Genomic DNA, 18,671 nt, shown 5'->3' with positions numbered 1-18,671 from the left:
TGTGCATAGGGTTTTCAGAGGCCTGCTATTCCAGAAGTGGGTGGCCAATCCTTCTTCCTAGTCTGTCTTGATCTGAATGTTCAGATTTAGAGGAGTATCTGACAGACAGCAATTTGTGGAGCAGTTAAAGATAAATCCCTTATTGTGGGGGTAAGCATTAAAGTATTGACCCCCCTCTTAGCCCAGTGCCTTGACCCACTTACTTCCCAGCTCCACCCTAGATTATTAAATAATTAGAATACTATAATAAAATGCCTGAATTAGGCAGCAATAATCAATGGTTACTAAATTTACAAAGAGAGACGAGAAGACATTCTAGTTACTAACTTCACAAAGACAGACAAGAAGACATTCTATACTGCCTGATACAAGCTTACAAACCACCTGCTAAATAGTCCTGGCCAAGTATTCTTGAATACGATCAAGCCTAATCATCAATTTATAGAACATATTGGAGGGAGAAAGACACATGGAGAAGCACGTTAAATGACAACCATGGAATATAATCAACAAAATCTAGAATGTGGAAAACTCTACAGGAATAAGAGAGAAAGAGAGCACAAAAGAGTTCTTAAATAAATTGTGAGGGAAAATAACAGACACCTAAAGATCAAACAATTTTAAAGATACTTCAATCAAGTAACATATGGACCTTATCTAGATACTAAAAGAAAAGTGATATTTGGACTGAGGACATAGGAATATCAACTAAACATCTGATCGTATCAGAAATTATACTTTTTTTCTCTTATACATACACACGAAAAGATACACTTATAACCAAATCAAATGTTCTAGCTTTTTAAAACCTTTTCCCCTTTGAACAGAGATGTGCTTAAAAACAAAGTAGTATTAACCTAGAGAGTTACTTTTCCTAATCTTATTAAGAGCTCAAGAATAAACTTTAAAATATTTTTTAAATAAGATAGAACAGGCTCTCAAGAAAATAGAAATATGCTTTTAAATTTAATTCCCTTAAAACTGTTATGGTTAAGATATAAAGATAAAAGACTAAATGTTATCTACCTTAACATACCGATTGGGGTTTTCCCCCCTTACATTAAAAGAAAAAAATAATCAACAACTAAAAAACTAGCAACATAAACTGACTAATGTACATATTTCATTATAGTTACATTATCATGAATCCCAAAACAGCTTCTCCCCCTCACTCCAAAATAGATTAGTAATGAAGAAATATAGAAAATACACTCATTGAAAAATAAACACTAAAAAAAAAAAAGAAAGAAAAATAAATGCTGAGGCACAGTCAAAACATCAGGGGAACTATAAACGTGCCAAGAATTTCAAGCAAGAGGAATGTTGTACAGGAAAAGTACTTCATACTGTTAGCTAGAGTCATTCCATTTTCTTAGTAAATGTCAAGGTATTACATTTTTCTAAGTTTTCCTAAGAACAGATATAAAAAAAGTCAAATGGGAACAAAACCTAACCTTTTGTATAGCTACAGAATTCTATACGTCACTGAATGTCGGTGAAGAATCAAGAAAGGCCCACGGGAGCTCTGAGAAAATAAAGAGGAGCTCAGCAAGCAATACTCTAAAATAAAGGATGGCCAGTAATATGAAATGAATGCTCCAACTGCCTAAGGATAGGCATGCCCACATGACATTTATAAATATGTTTAACCTTTGACACTTTCCCTCAAAGTTGATTAACTAATTATCAGAGGAAATTGTCCTTAGAGCAGCTATAAATAAAACCTCTGACTATATATAATACAGTTGACCCTCGACAGCCTAGGTCTGAAATTCGTTGGCCCACTTGTGTATAGATTCTGACCCTACTGCTGTACTGGTAAGCTCAAGCATTGCTAAGGAACTGCTCATTTGGAGATGATTTAGCTTCACCCATTTTTTTGAAAGGGATACATGTACATCTCATCACAACAGCAACAGGGGGAAAAAATCTGGGCATAAATGGAATCACACAGGTCAAATGTTTGTGCAATCAGTTTTACCACATTATAGTCACACTTCATTTGTGGGTGTCTGTAGACATGATCACATCCATGGCGTGTATGTAATAAAGTTCTTTTCATGGAGCAATAATGCAATGTTGGCATCCCAAAGGGGTCCAGAAATGTCAAACTAAGATCCACTTTTGCAAGATGTCCATATTGTCCTTATCTCATTGCCCATGTTACTGCTAGCAGTAAATCTTTTTCCTTTTCTTATTTATGTCAACAGCAAATAACAGGAAAAAGAGCAGCAGCTGAAGGATCTCTTATCTGGAAATGTTTCTGGGTGACTAGTCCTTTAACTCATTATCATCCTTATTAGGTAACTAGGAAATCAGTCACACTTTACAGAGCAAAAAAACCGAGCCAGAAGGAAGGAGAGGGAAAAGACAGGAGTCTCTGTCTGCCTGGATATGGTGCCAAGAAACTGCTGAGATTAAAATACAAAGTGCAGAAACCTGTAGACTGTACAGAAACACCCCAGAGCGCAGCCCTCAATATTAACAGCAGTAACTAGCACTCACTGAGCTTCTACCTCCACCTGAGGGTTACCCACATACAATTACTGAATTCTCCTCACAACTCTGACTAGCACTTGACCAAGATGTTGGAACTCCATGCACAGCAGCAAGAACTTATCTTCATGACAGGCTGGAAAAACTTCCTATCAGGCATCATTTACCCAACATCTTAACCTACTACACCATGGTACTTCTAGACAAACCGAGGCTAAATAAAAGAGCCAATTCACAACATGACTAAGAATACTAATTACGATAAGGAAAAGAATGTAATACAGAGTTATCAGGAACAGAAAACAAAGATAAAAATCAGTGAGGAAATATATTAAGCTTCTTTGAATAGTCGGAAGGGCCAAAGTCAGACTCTAGAGATTAGTTTAATATTCTAGATCAAAAGACACAACGTAATTTCCTAATTTCCAATTATTATATTTTCTAATTCTGAGATACTCAGATTTACTCAGAGTATTCCAACATTGTCAGGACTTACCACACATTATTCCCAAGGCTGTGCTAAATACCGCCATATAGCCAAAGTAAAATGATGTCTGAAATAAGCCATACATCCTGAAAGAAAACAAAATAGGTATAGTATATCTACTTTCACTTTCAATAGACTCTAAAATTTAGTATTTAAAGGATAAATTTTGTTTACTAATTATATACTAGAGAACCCTGGTGGCTTAGTGGCAAGGAATTGTGCTACCAACTCAAAGGTACATGGTTCACATCCACCACCTGCTCTGTGGAACAAAGAAGAGTCATCGCCTCCTGTGCAATTTACTGCCCCTGAAAACCCACTGGAGGGCCAGCTATGAGTCAGTTTCGCCTCCACGATATACAACAGCTACATACTAATGGAGCTTTGATGGCACAGTCCACACAAAGTTGTGCAGCTAGCAGTTAGAATCCACCAGTGGATCCATAGGAGAAAGATGGGCCATCTCCTCCTATACTACATTCAGAGTCCCTTGAAAACCCGCTTGAGGATCAACTATGTCTCTATTCTGAATCAGTTACAATGAGGAGTAATTATATCATGAATATTAAATGTCTCTACTTACTTTGTTTTGAAAAAATAGTAGTAAAAGGAATACATGTAAACATAGATTGCAGTTGATGCAGCAGAGAGAAAACTTGTCCATTGCCTTAAAAAAAAAAGTAATTCCTTTGAAAAATGGTTCTACAATAAGCATAATAAACAAACAAGAAATATATATTAAACAAGTTAATTGTGCATACTTAAAAACAAATGCATGTACCTGAAATTTAGATCTACTGACAAGGAGAGAGCTCAAGAACTGGTAGGTAAGATCCTGAATTTTGAACCTAAGTCAGCAATTTCCTTTTTCCAGAATCAAGTTTCCTTGTGTTTAAAATGGAAATAAACTACCTCACTGAGATCTTTCTACTCCAAACACTTCATGAAAATATTTCTAACATGGTACTGAACTTCAAGAAAAGAAAAAAAAAATGAAGCAAAATCCCTGTCTGATTTTTATTATCCTCTAAAATCATCACAAGGTTTATGACTGAGAGAAGCTGGGGTAAGCAGATGATTCTACAACCTATCTTAACTGGTAAGATTTCTATACAGGAATTTTACTCTACTTTAAACACTTACAATAGATTTTTATTTTATAATATTGAGGTTGTTAGTGGTTTTCTCCCAGTAATTCAATAAAGCCTTTAGCGTCATTTGTCCTAAGAAATACTCACCACCTATAATCCTCTGCATTGAGTAGGAAGTACGTGCACACAATGGTCACACAGACGGTCACAATGCACAGGATAACCAGCACCAGCATCATGAAGCCATAGACATAGTAGATCTTATATGCCCAGAAAGAGGTGAAGATGAAATACCTAAACAAAAAGTGAAAAAGACAAAGGTTTCTAGTCTTTACTTTTGGAATTGTTCTTGTGAGGTCTTGTTTACATCTTAGATCTTACTTTTCCCTTACTTAAATCTAAATGCTTTTTCTTTTATGCAACTTTTAACAGTTTGTTACACTTTCCCATGTATTAAATTCTCCTAAACTCTCAGATAATCTTCAATAGGAATTTCACCTTTAAGCAAAATAAATTCAATGTTTAAAGGAATAAAATGTGGATGCTGATTTTTTAAAAAAAGCCTAAAAATAACTTTTTGTAAAATAAAGCCAAGTTTCTCATTCATTTTCTCTAGATTCAAAAATATTTAAGCAATATATTTGATATTTTATAAAGTATCCTATTAAATAGAAAAAATTAGGAAAAGAAAACTAAGTAGGGTAAGAAAAGGCCAAGAAGATTCACACTGTCTGTAACACACAGTAAGAGAAACATAAAGAATAACTTGTAGCGACCCTATGTACAACAGCCCTAAACCCTGTCCTATCCTGTGCCAATCTCACTTTCTCTGACACACCTAACCCCATTACCCCAGTCACTGAATCAATCCATCTCATCAAGGGTCTTCCTCTTCTGTGCTGTCCTTCCACCCTCCCAAGCATGACGTCCTTCTCCAAGGATTGGTCCCTCCTTGTAACATGTCCAAATTATGTCAGACGAAGCTTCAGAATCCTTGCTTCCAAGAATAACTTACATTACAAAAAAGTCTTCACTCTAGGGATAACTAGTAAAATATGTACAGGAACTCAAGGGAGGGGAGGGACAGCAGAAGGGTGAAGACAAGTAGGTGTGAAAACACAGGGCTACACAGTTTAGATGGACAGGTCCAATGGTGATTCATTTTATAAAACATAATGCTTGAGAATGATTGTTTGAAACACAATATGAATGAAGATATAGAGTGAAACACAATGTATATAAACTTTGTAACCAAACCAAGGAAAAAAAAAAGTAAAACATAATGTATATGAATGATTGTATGAAACACAATGTAAATGAAAGACTATTTAAAATAATGTATATGAATGAAACATACTGTAAAGCAATTATTACATGAAAACCAATAACAAATATTTAAAAAAAAATCTTCACACTAAATCCATTACTAAAGTCATTAAATTGGAATGAAGGACTCTGGACTTTATTTCTCTTGCTTTACTCATTTATTCATCATTCATTCTTCATCAGGTATTTACAGAGCCCTGCCAGAGACAAGGAAAGTAGAGAAGCAGCAAGAACTAATGATGACAAAATCTCTACTCCTAAAAGATTATCACTGTCTATTGGGGAAAAACAGTGAAGCAATTTTGGTAATTTGTGATGTATGTTTAACTAATACACAGAGGAGAAGCATCTCAGCAGCTTGGTTTGGTATGACTGGGTTAGTGGGTAGAATCAGATAAGGCACACAGGGGTGAGGCGCTTGGAGAGTAATCCAAATGATGGAAATTAAAATCAGCTGATATTCAAGAAAAAGCTTTGCTATTATTTTTTTTAATTTTATTATTGTGTGTGTGCGTGTGCATGTGCGTGTGTGTGTACCATCAAATCAGATCTGACTGGTATAGGAGGAGATTGCCCCTCCTCCGGCAGAGCACCTGGTGGATTTGAACCACATTATCTCTCGGACTGCAGTGCAGCTTCTTGCCACTAGGCCACAAGAGCTCCCCTTGCTATTATATTTTTAAAAAAAGGAAAAAGAAAGAAAAAAACTGGGTGGGTTTTTTTGTTTTGTTTTTTGGTTTTTTTTAAATTTTATCCTGGTTTACTTACAAAATTCGTATACATTGTTTTCCACACAGGATCTTTCGCCTCTTAAGTTTAAAAGCGTTGTACATGTTTTTTGGTTGCTTTCTAAAATTCTCTTACATGAGCCAATTCTTTTTCAATCAATTACCAGCACGCTAAGGAAGGCTGCACTGAACAGGAGGGCATCAGCAGTGAGGCGTCAACAAATATATATGGGTATTTTGAGTTGTCACAGTGACTGCCATTTAGGGACAGGAACCAGAAATACATGACTGCAACACTTAGCAAAGTCTCCAACAATGAAATGCCTCATCTAAAATGCTCAAAGTTCTCATCAAGGAATATTATGACACATAATTTGGGGGGGGGGGTGAGAAGGCTAATTATTTTGCAGTAGTGACCAACTATACAAGTATGAAGAAATACAGGTATGAAGAAATAAACAGTGTACAAGGTGGCCTATCGCCCCCCTCCAAACATGTACATACCTGCCACCTCTTCTGTAGGACTCGATGGAAAGAGGAAAAGAGTAACTATGGATCAAAACGGTCCTTATCTAGAATAACTAGTACGTGATGATTTCTATTGTTCTTTGGACTTGAAAAATATTTAAAAAAAACTTAACTAAATCAGTACTTCCTTACATCATGCATGTAGTCAAAGGCTGGTCTACATCCTCTATCATGCATGTTTTCATTTCTAAGATCTCCTGTTAGGTGAGACAGGTCTAAAATGCAATATAAAAGAAAATATAAACTTTACCTGAATACTTGAGAATTGGGCTAAGAACTTTTTTCAGATATCCTACACAGAACTCTTTATGAGCACTGTGGAATTAACAGACTAACTTCATCAGTTAATAAATGAGCTAATTTTATACCTATACCATAACTCTTAAATTCTCTTACTATAATCAAAGACCTATATATGCAGTCACCAAATAAATGCATTCACCAAACTCACATTTCAATAAAGATTGAGCCAAAAGGTAAAATTCCTCCCAGGCAAACAATAACTGCAGGCTCCATGAACCTAGAAAATGACAAAATTAAAATAGTAAATTTCTCATGTAACTAACTATTCTATTATAAAAAATCCTGATAGAAGAGTAGAAAGTGATCCTTGGTATTTAAAATAATGTCTAAAGGACAGAAATGAACTAGGAAAAAGAAAAATTAAAATCTAAAAATGTACAGTATATAGAAAGGACTGAAAACTATTTAAACAGAAGCAGCCCTGGTGGCACAGTGGTTAAAGAAGTCTGCTGCTCAGAACAACTATATCAATTCACTCCAGTAAGAATAGCAAAATTCAACAGATCAGCAAACAGCAAATGCTGGTGAGGTTGTGGAAAAACTGGAACGCTTATTCACTGTTGGTGGAAGTGTAAAATGGTGCAACCACTATGGAAGGCTATATGGTGCTTTCTCAAAAAGTTGGAAATAGAAATACCATTTGACCCAGCAATTCCACTACTGGGAATATACCCTAAAGAGACCATATCCACCATCCAAGCAGATATATGCACACCCATGTTTATTGTGGCTTTGTTCACAATAGCAAAGAGTTAGAAACAACCCAAGTGCCCATCAACAAACAAATGGCTTGAGAAGCTGTGGTATATTCACACAATGGAATACTATGCTGCATTGAAAAACAAGGAATTAACGAATTACTATAATATTATAAATGGGTGACCTTGGAGGACATTATGCTGAGTGAAATCTCTCAGGACAAATACTGTATAGTGACACTGCTGTAAATCAGGACTGACATTGGGTTTGGGGAAAACTAAGGGGGATAAATAATGTATATTGTATTGAAATCTATGAGGGAGAGAAATGTTTAGGAAAAATATATGATTAGGTATTACTCGCATGAAAAGAGTCCAGAATGAAAGCTGCATAATGGAGTTGACTTGGGGGGGGGGGGTGACTGTATAACAATGACAGAGGCTTTTTTTTACTTTCCAAAGAGAAAAGCGAACTGGGGAGGCGGGGTGGGCAGGGAGAAAAGTGTACAACAATGAATGAATGGAAATAAAAAGTCTCTGTAAACTTTCATTAAAATTAAAAAAAAGGGGGGGGGGGAAGTCAGCTTCTCATCAGAAGGAGGTTAGAACCCAGCAGCCACTCTGCAGGGAAAAGACAAAGCAGTCTGCTTCTGTAAAGACTTATGGAAATCCTATGAGCAGTTATACTCTCTCCAAGGTCAGAATTAACTAACGGCAATGGGTTTACAGGTTATCAAACTCAAACACATCACCACTGAATCGGAACCAACTCAACAGTTGACCCTCCACTGGGTTATATGATAACAAAGCAAAAATAAAGATTATAAATCAGTAAATCATTAGTACGGTTTAGAATTTTAAAATGTCTGGAGAAGAAAATGATACATACAATAAGCTGGGTTAGCAAACTTTTTCTTTTAAGACTCAGAGAGCAAACATTTCAGGCCTAAAGAAAATATGGTATCAGTCATAATATTTACAAAAACAGGCAGCAGGTCATATTTGGTATGGAGGCATTTTAGTTCCCACTTACCCTCTACATACTAGTGTACTTATCAAAGCATTTAACTTATTTGTAAATGGCACCAAAATTCAGGAAATGAAACAGTGATATACTTAATTACTATAACTACAAAGTAGGTTGAAGGAAAAAATAAAAACAATAAACTCTAAATGACCTATGATAGCCATTCTTATAAATACATGTCAACTCCAAAGTTAAAAATACACACAAAAATCTTAAGAACTTAAATATGATGGAAAAAAATTAGGTAAACTTAAATATGATGAAAAACAATTAGGTAAGATTTAACATTCTTAAATAATGTATACTACATTGAAACAGATGAAAGAGAGAACTGTTTAAAAGGGATATATGAGAGGTATTATTGTCATGACTAGAGTTCAGAATGAAAGTTGCATAATGGAGTGGGGGTGGGATTGTATTAACAATGAAAAGAATTTTTTTTACTTTTCAAAGAAAAAGTTAACTGGGGGGAGGGGTGGGTAGAGGGAGAAAAGTGTACAACAATGAATGAATGGAAATACAAAGTCTCTGTAAACTTTCACTAAAATTAATTTTTAAAAAATATAGAAAAATAAGACTTAACATTCTCTTTACCATTTTTTCTCTGGTATAGGACGAGGCACAGCATTGACACGACAAGGAAAGTTGGGCTGACCAGACAGATTTCGGCCAAGTATTGTACCAACAAGATTCAGAGGAAGAATAACAAAAAAACAAATGCAACAAACAGCCACCTGCAAATAAAAATTATATGTGATTACTCAGGTAACAATATTAAAAAATAAAAGACACAAGAAAGTAATACAATTAGATCACAAAAGATTATGTTTAAAAAGTATTTAATATTGTGTAAGATTTGTTGCTGTGGTGTACCATGGAGTCAGAAACAACTCATAGCTGACTCTTCTGTGGGTTTTCAGATGCTGTAAATCGCACAGGAAGCGACTGCCATCCTTCCGTTGCAGAGCAGCTGGTGTACCTGAATCGCACACCTTAGGGGTGTCAGTGCAATTCCTTACCACTAATTCCCTTCTGTGTAACACAGACCGTAAGAAACAGGTTTAGAATGGATTTAAAACATCATCATCATTTTTAGGTGCGGATGAATCAGTTCCAACTCAAAGCAACCTTACGTACAGCATAATGTATCCTCTTCACAATCACTGTTGCTGGGTCTGAGCCCACACCTGCAGCCACTGTGTCAACCCACTTTGTGGACAGTATTCTTTTTCACTGACTCTCAACTTAATAGGCATGATGTCATTCTCCAGAGACTAGTCTGGCTTGATAATACTGGTTTGTCCAAGGTAAATGAGGCAAAGTCTCACCAAGGAGCGCTGTTACTGTACTTTTGCCAAGACAGATTTTCATTAAATCATTAAAACAATACAAACTATTTCCATTCCCTTTTGTTCTCCATTTGCCCCATTTGTACATTATCTGTACATTATCCTTTCTCCTCTTTTCACTTTTGGTTGTCAAGCTTGCAAAGAACTATCTTTACCTTTTATCATTACAATTTATTTATTTAGCTACCCTGATGTGTTAAATGCGATAATGGTTACCCATGGTGGACAGTGTTTGGTGGCGCTCCCCAATTAAAACAAGCTTGGAAGCAGGAGTGGCATCCACTTCCATGATAGCTTGCCTCCGGAAACCCTATGAACCTGGAGAAAGGACGAAAGTCATACAAGTGTTGAGGACTTTCGTTCATAGAGTAACTATGTGTTGCTTACATCTCGACAGCACTTAAGGACAATACTTTATAAAGCTCTTAAAAGTGCTCAACGAGCCTTATGTAGGTTATCTCCCTGTTCTACGGACTCAAAGAGGCTAAGCAGGTAGCCAGGTTAAAATTTCAGTTCAGCTCTGCTTGTCTGTACAACCATGCTTTTAATTTTTCTGTTTCTAGATGACATTACCAAACCCACTACCGTCAAGCTGATCCCAACTCACAGTGACCCTCCAGCTGGTTTCCCAGGCTGTAAACCTTAATGGGAGGGGACTGCCCATCTTTCTGAATCGAAGTGGATTCAAACTGTCAGAGATGTGAACCTTTAGCTAGTAGTGCAACACGATAAGGACCAGAGTTTTGTTTTTTTTGTTTGTTTGTTTGTTTTCTGGACTTTGGTGACAGCCTTTAAGGTCGCTACACTGAGTAGGCCCTGACAGAGTTTTTTTAATAATTGAATTTTAGCTCTATCATTCTAAAATTACACAAGTCTATTTAGTAGTTCAAAGAGTAGAATTCAAGTGGTCAGTTAGGAAAATATTTTTCTTTAATTTTTTTCTCCTTTTATGCAAATCTAATACACAAAAGTCACACCATACATTTGAGCTCTCTCAGTCAGCGCCTAGTTGAGATTACTTCACTCTTAACTGCAATAAAATAGAGTAGGAAGGAATCACCATTAGGACCACTTTTAAATCACCTATTCTGTGCTTTACATAAACAGAAAGTAAAAGTGAGGGAAAAGTAGAGTAAAAATTATAAAGAAATTAAAAGGTATGGTCCAGAAAATCCACAGTGATTTCAGGAGAATCAAAGAATCTATCTGAAGCAACAAGACTGAAAACTCTAAATGTCTAGTACATTCTTTCATGTATATTTTTTAAAAAAATTTACATAATGCAAAGGGTATCTATCTATCATTCTCTTTCAGAAAAGACTTGTATAAATATGTAAGAGTTAAAAGAGAGATCTGTAATCCTGTTGTAAATGAGACTAGACTTAGGACTCAATTTATGCTAATATAATATAGTACTGAAAACAGTTCTTTAAAAATATTTTTAAAGGGGAGCTCTAGTGGCATAATTTGTTGGTAGCTGGGGAAAGAAAACAAAACTCTTACTCATCCTTTGATACTATATTTGTATTTATCATAATTTTATTATTCTGATTAGATGTAAGAATTTAAAAAATTTGAATTTGCAAATATATTTTTACTAATACATATTATTCCTGTTTTCTAAATTGGGCTTCTTAAAATTAAATACAGTATATAATAATTAAAAAGGAAACTCTGGTGGCCTACGGAGTAAGAAGCTGCACAGTCAACCCAAAGGCCATCAGCTCAAATCCACCAGCTGCTCCATGGAACACAGTTGGGCAATCCCCTCTGATGCAATGTAGAGCCTCTGAAAACTCACTGGCCGGTAAACTGTCAGTCAGTTCTGACTTGAGGTTAGCGAGCCAATGAGCACGAAGAGTTCAAATAAATACATAAACAAAAATCTTTCATACACTGATGACAACTCTGGAATCAAACCAAGACAAACCCTTTATCCAGCCTCCTAATCTCTCTCCATGGACAGAAGAAAATGAAATCAGGCAGTGGGAAGAGCTTACACTAGGCTAATAGTTTCCCCATCTACTGCAAGTTAAAAACAACTCTACCTGTAAGAGGTCGCATAACAATGAATATTAATTTAAAATCACTCTTGACAAAGTGATAAAATGTACAATTGTGTGTTATTATTATTTCACTAAAATATACTCACTGGTTTCTCCCATCTCTAGAAAAATCCCCTACAATATTCTCTTTTGTCAGGCTTATCTTGGTCTTTCACTTAAAGGGCTCACAGAAAGAAATAAAAAGAAAAAGGGCAAATGTGGCTTTAAACTTAAACAAAATGCCAAAGAAGAGAAGAAGAGCAGTTCTTCCCTTACGTAACTCTCCAGGACTGGCTCAAATTACTGAAATGGTTAATAAGAGCCACAAAGGGGAAATGTCAAGACTGATAGTAAGATGGTTGGGCTTTTACAGCTTAAAAGGAAGAATCAAGCAACTTACCATTGTTCCAAAAGGAATTGCTCTTGAAGCGTGGTAATAAATGGCTATAAAATTGATGAAGAAGGCAGTGCCGCAAACCATAGCAGGGATCAGAAATGCCCCAATAAACATCTGCTTTATCCATCTTCTTCCTGAAAGAGGAGGGAAAACTATGAAAACCAGACAGACATATGTTAATGCTTAAAATACCAGATTACTTATTTAAAAGTTTACTGTAAAGATTTTATAATCTTAGTAGCAAACAACCCCAAATAATCCAGTCATGAAATGAACAAAAGACTTGAATAGACATTTTACCAAAGAGAACATTCACATGGCCACCAAACCCAAGAAAAGATTACGCATCACTGGTCATCAGAGGCAAGCAAATCAAAACTGTAATGAGTTACTGTTACACTTAAACGCCCACCTGGATGACTAAGACTAAAACAAAGAACAAACAAAAACATAGAAAAAGCAAATGCTGGTAAGGATATGGAGAAACTAAAAGCCTTACTTATTGCTGGTATGCACACAAAATGCTACAGGTGCTGCTGAAAACAAGATGGTGGTTCCTCGAAAAAACCATATGAGCATATAAGCCAACAATTACACTCTTCAGTATATACCCAAAAGATTTGAAAGAAGAGACTCAGAAAGAGACTTGTACATCAATTCACTGCAACACTACTCACAACAGCCCAAAATATAGAAAGAATCTAAACATCATCATCAGATAAATGGATAAACAAAAGGTAGTGCACAGAGACAGTGAGTCAGGAGTGAGAAATCAAATCTTTTTACATGCCACAGATGGAGCTTGAAGACATGCTGAACAAAATAAGAGAATAAAAAATGGCAAATATTTTACATCTCAATTTACATAAAAGCCAAGAAAAGGCAAATATACTGAGACCAAAGTTTAATAGCAGTTATCAGGGATAGGAAGCAGGCAGAGAGGATTAATAATAATGGGGAGGGGGGGGCGGGGAAATCACATTAAGGGTAAAACTACAGTCAGTTACTGTAATTGCTGACAATAAGTTGTACACCTATAAAAAGTTGAATCATAAAAGTTGAATGACAGGTATTTTTACAAAAACACAAAACAGTGCTTGCTGAGGCTGCTTATGTACAACCAAATACACGTGGCACCTCGGAGAGTTAGTAATAGGATTTCATGAGACATCCTAGTTATTTGGCCTAGTAATGTAACTGTTCTATCACTTAATGTCATAAGCTTGGCATTGAAGCCGACGAGGGAGAAAACAGTTTAAAATTAATATATTTTAAGGGCATTATGATTATCATAAGAGTCCAGAATGAAGGTTGCAGAGTGGAGTATACTTGGGATGGGAGTGGGGAGGTGCGGGGGAGGGGAGGTTGTGTACCAATGAAGGAGTTTTTCTTTTGCTTTTCAAGGAGAGGAGCGACCGGGGGGTGGGGGTGGGGGTGAGTGGGTGGGGAGAAAAGTGCAACAATGAATGAATGGAATTCCAAAATCTCTGTAGATGTTCATTGCAATTAATAATAATAACAACAATAATAATAAAAAGCTTGCAAGCTGCCATTCAAGGAGCAATTATCTATATTCATCTGGAACAAGAGCAGAAATTCAGGAACTGGAGGAGGTTCTAGAACGTGTGGCTAACTGCCTCCCAGAACTGCTTCATGGCCAGCTACTATTACTGAATATATTGATCAAAGATTGCACAGAAGAATCTTGATCAAAAGACAGGAAATATGGAATAGAATTTCAAACTGTCATGGACTCCAGACTTTTGGGAAACAAAAGGACTGGATGAACTTCTCAACCAAATGTCTAGAGACAATAAGCTTTAAATACAAATTAAAAAATATCCCTAAAGTCTTAAAATTGAACAACAGTCTAGTTGAAATAGTAAAAAAAAAGTTTGCCTTGGGCACCATGTTCTCTAATTAATTATCTATAAGGTTTCAGATGACAACTCAAAAGACTGTATCAAAACCCTGGGTGCAGACAGTGACTTGATGCCAAAAAGAAGTGACAATGGCTGCACCATTCACTGAGTCTAATCAATGCCAATAAACTACACACGTACGAATTGCTGTATTCGTGTATATTCTGTTGTGTATGTTCTCAGCAACAACAAAATATATTTCTTAAAAAAATCTTTTAAATCTGCTATCTTAACTGCTTTATAACAATAAGCTAATAAAAAGCCAATAATAGAGTTTTGTAACAGGAAACAGCTCTTGATGTGGGCATAGTAGAAATGAATCATAAACCGCAGTAAAATATTCTAATGTTTTGTTCTGATTCTGCCAATGAACTGTTGTGAGCTTTAGTATGTCACTTAATCTTTCTTAGTTACATTTGGGTTTTCAAACTATCACTTAGAGTTCTCAGGCTTTTTGGCAGTATCCATGAAGTGACTGGTGAAAGATGATTCTAGGGATTGACAGCCCTGCTTCAATAACAGTGATCTACTTGCAAATGTGTTATGCACTGGAGTTTCATGTGCACTTTCAATGGGAAAAGAACTTTTACACTGCTTTTAAAAAAAGTATATTTTTAACAAAGTAAAGAACAAGAACCACATGAGCCTATCAATTAATGCAGAAAAGGCCTTTGACAAAATCCAACACCCTTTCCTGATTAAAACACTGAACAAACCTGAATTAAGGTTGCATAGTGGAGTGCAGGGGGGGAGGCGGGGGGGGGGGACGGGCAGGGGGTAGTATACCAATGAAGAAGTTTATCTTTTGCTTTTCAAAGAGAGGAACGAACTGGGGAGGGGGGGAGGTAGAGAAAAGTGCAACAATGAATAAATGGAAATCCAAAATCTCTGTAAATGTTCATAAAAAGTAATAAAATTTAAAAAAAACAGAAAAAAATAGGATTAGAGGAGAATTTCTTCAACATTGTAAAGTATTTATGCAAACCCGAGAGCCAACATCCTTTTCAGTGGAGAGAGGTTAAAGGCATTCCCTTTAAGAACAGGAACTGGGCAAGGATGCCCACTATCACCTCTCTTATTCAATATTGTATTGGAAGTCTCAGCATTAGCAATAAGACAAAAGAAAGAATTAAGTAAGAGGTATCCAAATTAGTAAAGAGGGGGTAAAATTATCGCTCTATGCAAACGATATGATAGTATACTTAGAAAACCCTAAAGACTCAGCAAGAAAACTATTGGACATAGTTGACCAATTCAGCAAAGTAGCAGGCTACAAGATAAACATACAAAAATCAGTTGGCTGCAATCTCAGAGATGCACGGTTCAAATCCACCAGACGCTCTGCTGGAGAAGGAGGAACAATCTCCTTCTGTACCAGTTAGATCTATTTGACGGTACACACAAAAAATTATGAAATAAAAGAAATAAAAAAACAAGCAAACAAAAACCACCAAAAATCAGTTGGATTTCTCTACAGTGACAAAGAGAATACAGAGCCAGAACTAAAAAAAACAATACCCTTCATAATAGCTAATCACAAGATTAAATACTTGGAAGTAAATCTAACCAGAAGCACAAAGGATCTATTCAAAGAAAATTACAAAACATCACTACAAGAAACAAAAAGAAGGGGAGCTCTGGTGGCCTAGTGGCAAGAAACTGCACTGCAATCCCAGAGGAACACGGTTCGAATCCACCCGACGCTCTGCCGGAGAAGGAGGCGCAATATCCTCCTGTACCAGTCAGATCTGATTTGACGGTACATGCACACAAAATTAAAAAAAAAAGAAACAAAAAGAGACCTGAAGAAGTGGAAGAATATCCCTTGCTCATGGATAGGAAGACTCAATTTTGTAAAAATGGCAATACTACCAAAGGCAATTTACACATTCAATGCAATTCCAATACAAATACCAATCCCATTCTTCAATGAGATGGAAAAGGCAATCTCTAGTTTCATTTGGAATGAAGCCCCAAATAAGCAAAGCACTCTTTAAAAATAGAAACAAGGTAGGAGGCATTGCATGCCCTGATTTCAAATACTACTACACTGCTGTGGTGGTTAAGACAGCATGGTACTGGTACAATGACAGACACATAGATCAATGGAACAGAATTGAGAACCCAGAAATCAGCCCGTCTACCTATGGTCAACTGATTTTTGACAAGTAGATGAAATCAGTTAAGAGGATAAACAACAGCCCTTTCTAACAAACAGTGTTGGCAAAATTGGAAAACTATCTGCAGAAGACTCAAGCAAGATCCACACTTAAAAAAAAAAAAAAGATCCACACCTCACTCCATACACAAAGACTAACTCTAGGTGGATCACGGATCTAGGACTAAAACTAAGGACTATAAACTTCATTAAAGAAAAGCTTGGAAGAACTCTAGAAGGCCTAATCTACAATATAAACAGTTTTCCAAGCATCCTGAAAAATCTACAACCAGAAGATAAAATAGATGAATGGGACCTTTGAAGAATCAAATCCCTATGAACATCCAAAAACTTTATCAACAGGGTAAAAAGGGAAGCCACAGACTGGGAAAAAGTATTTGGTAGTAAGACGTCAGATAAGGGACTTATATCTAGGATTTATAAAATACTTGAGCACTACAACAAGATAAATCCAACTGAAAATGGGCACAGGATATCAACAGACATTTCACCAAAGATGACACTTAGATGACCAACAAGCACATGAAGAAATGTTAAAAATCCCTAGCTCTAAGAGAGATACAAATCAAAACAACTGTGAGATATCATCTCACCCCAGTCAGAATAGCAAAATTTAACAGAATAGCAAGCAACAAATGCTAGCGAGGTTGTGGAGAAGTGGAATCCTTATTCACTGTTAGTGGAAGTACAAAATGGTGCAACCACTGTGGAAGGTGATGTGGCGATTTCTATAGAAACCATTGGACCCAGCAATTCCACTACTGGGAACATACCCCAAAGAAAGCATAACTGCCACCCAACCAGATACATGCACAACCATGTTTATCACGGCTTTGTTCACAATAGCAAGGAGTTGGGGAAAAACCAAGAAACAAATGGATAGAGAAGCCGTGGTATATTCACACAATGGAGTACTACGCTGCATTGAAAAACAAGAAACTCATACAATATTATTCAAAATGAGTAACCCCAGAGGACATTATGCTGAGTGAAATATCTCAGTCACAAAAGGACAAATACTGCCACTGTTGTAAAACAGGACTGACATCGGGTTTGGTGGGGGGAGACTGAAAAAGATGCGATAAATAATGTATACTACACTGAAACAGATGAGGGAGAAAATTGTTTAAAAGGGATATGTGATTAGATATTATTGTCATGACAGGAGTCCAGAACAAATAGTGAGGTGGACCTGGGGGAAGGGACTGTAAAACAATGAAAGAATTTGTCTTTTACTTTTCAAAGGGAAGGGGAGGAGGCAGAGCAGGGAGAAAAGTGCAACAATAAATGAATGAAAATCAAAAGTCTCTGTAAATTTTCATTAAAATTAATAATAATAAAAATTTAAAAAGTATATATTTAAATTTATTTCTGTGTTTGAAAAGGAAAAAGTAACTATGTATGGCATGAGCTCTATCCTAGCAATTCGAACAATGAATTTGTTTATTCTAGTATTTCTGTGTATCTCCTTGCATTGCTAATACTCAATTCAGAGAGTTTCTATTACTTTAAAAATCAAGGGGGGGGGGAACAAATAAACAAACAAAACAAGAAAAACCCAAGGGAAAAATACTTTAATTATATAGTAATAAATTTTTTTTTTCATCAACCAGTAGAGTAGAGAGAGAGCTGTAGTTCCAACTCAACAGAGTATACCAGCAAGTACACTTCTGAGGGAACATTACACTGCTTAGGAATAGACTTTGAAGACTGAATCTTATTATCTAAGCAATAATAGAGACTCAAAAAACCTTAGAGGAAAAACCCACTTCTAAGATTAAGATCATTTTCCCTCTAGATAAAAAGGAAACTGCTCTTCCATATAGTTACTTTAAAAAAATTTATCTCATAGAATTACTCCAAACCTTGACATTCTTCCAGAAAAAACAAACAAAACAAAACAACAACTTATTGATCCTGAACTCTCTATTTCATTTCCTCTTCAGGTCTCCTTAAAAATTAGTAAACAGCATTTGAATCATGAAAAGGAAGTTGCAACTATTAAAGTCTTATTTCTCCAATTTAATTCCAATTCCTTCCAAGTATTTTTTTAAACTTTCTATTCCCTTCTTAAATTCGGATGTTCATTCAGAAA

At 36.0% G+C, this 18,671-nt stretch overlaps 1 protein-coding gene across 1 annotated transcript in view; it reads right to left on the bottom strand.

Annotated features, from left to right (window-relative positions):
- Nucleotides 1-18,671, bottom strand: part of TM9SF3 (transmembrane 9 superfamily member 3) — a 57,530-nt gene that overhangs the window by 5,776 nt on the left and 33,083 nt on the right. Inside the window, exons 8-13 of the mRNA XM_006880076.1 lie at nucleotides 12,479-12,609; nucleotides 9,279-9,418; nucleotides 7,108-7,176; nucleotides 4,222-4,368; nucleotides 3,567-3,650; nucleotides 2,993-3,069 (exon numbers count right to left, since the gene is read on the bottom strand). Coding sequence (XP_006880138.1) covers nucleotides 2,993-3,069; nucleotides 3,567-3,650; nucleotides 4,222-4,368; nucleotides 7,108-7,176; nucleotides 9,279-9,418; nucleotides 12,479-12,609 — 648 coding nt within the window. The remainder of the gene's footprint in view (nucleotides 1-2,992; nucleotides 3,070-3,566; nucleotides 3,651-4,221; nucleotides 4,369-7,107; nucleotides 7,177-9,278; nucleotides 9,419-12,478; nucleotides 12,610-18,671) is intronic.

This window comes from Elephantulus edwardii, unplaced genomic scaffold (genome assembly GCF_000299155.1).
Source record: "Elephantulus edwardii isolate Elephantulus edwardi_28Jun2011 unplaced genomic scaffold, EleEdw1.0 scaffold00006, whole genome shotgun sequence".
Taxonomy (NCBI): Eukaryota; Metazoa; Chordata; class Mammalia; order Macroscelidea; family Macroscelididae; genus Elephantulus; species Elephantulus edwardii.
The sequence above is the reverse complement of the archived record's forward strand: the minus strand, read 5'-3'. Positions and strand labels throughout refer to the sequence as shown.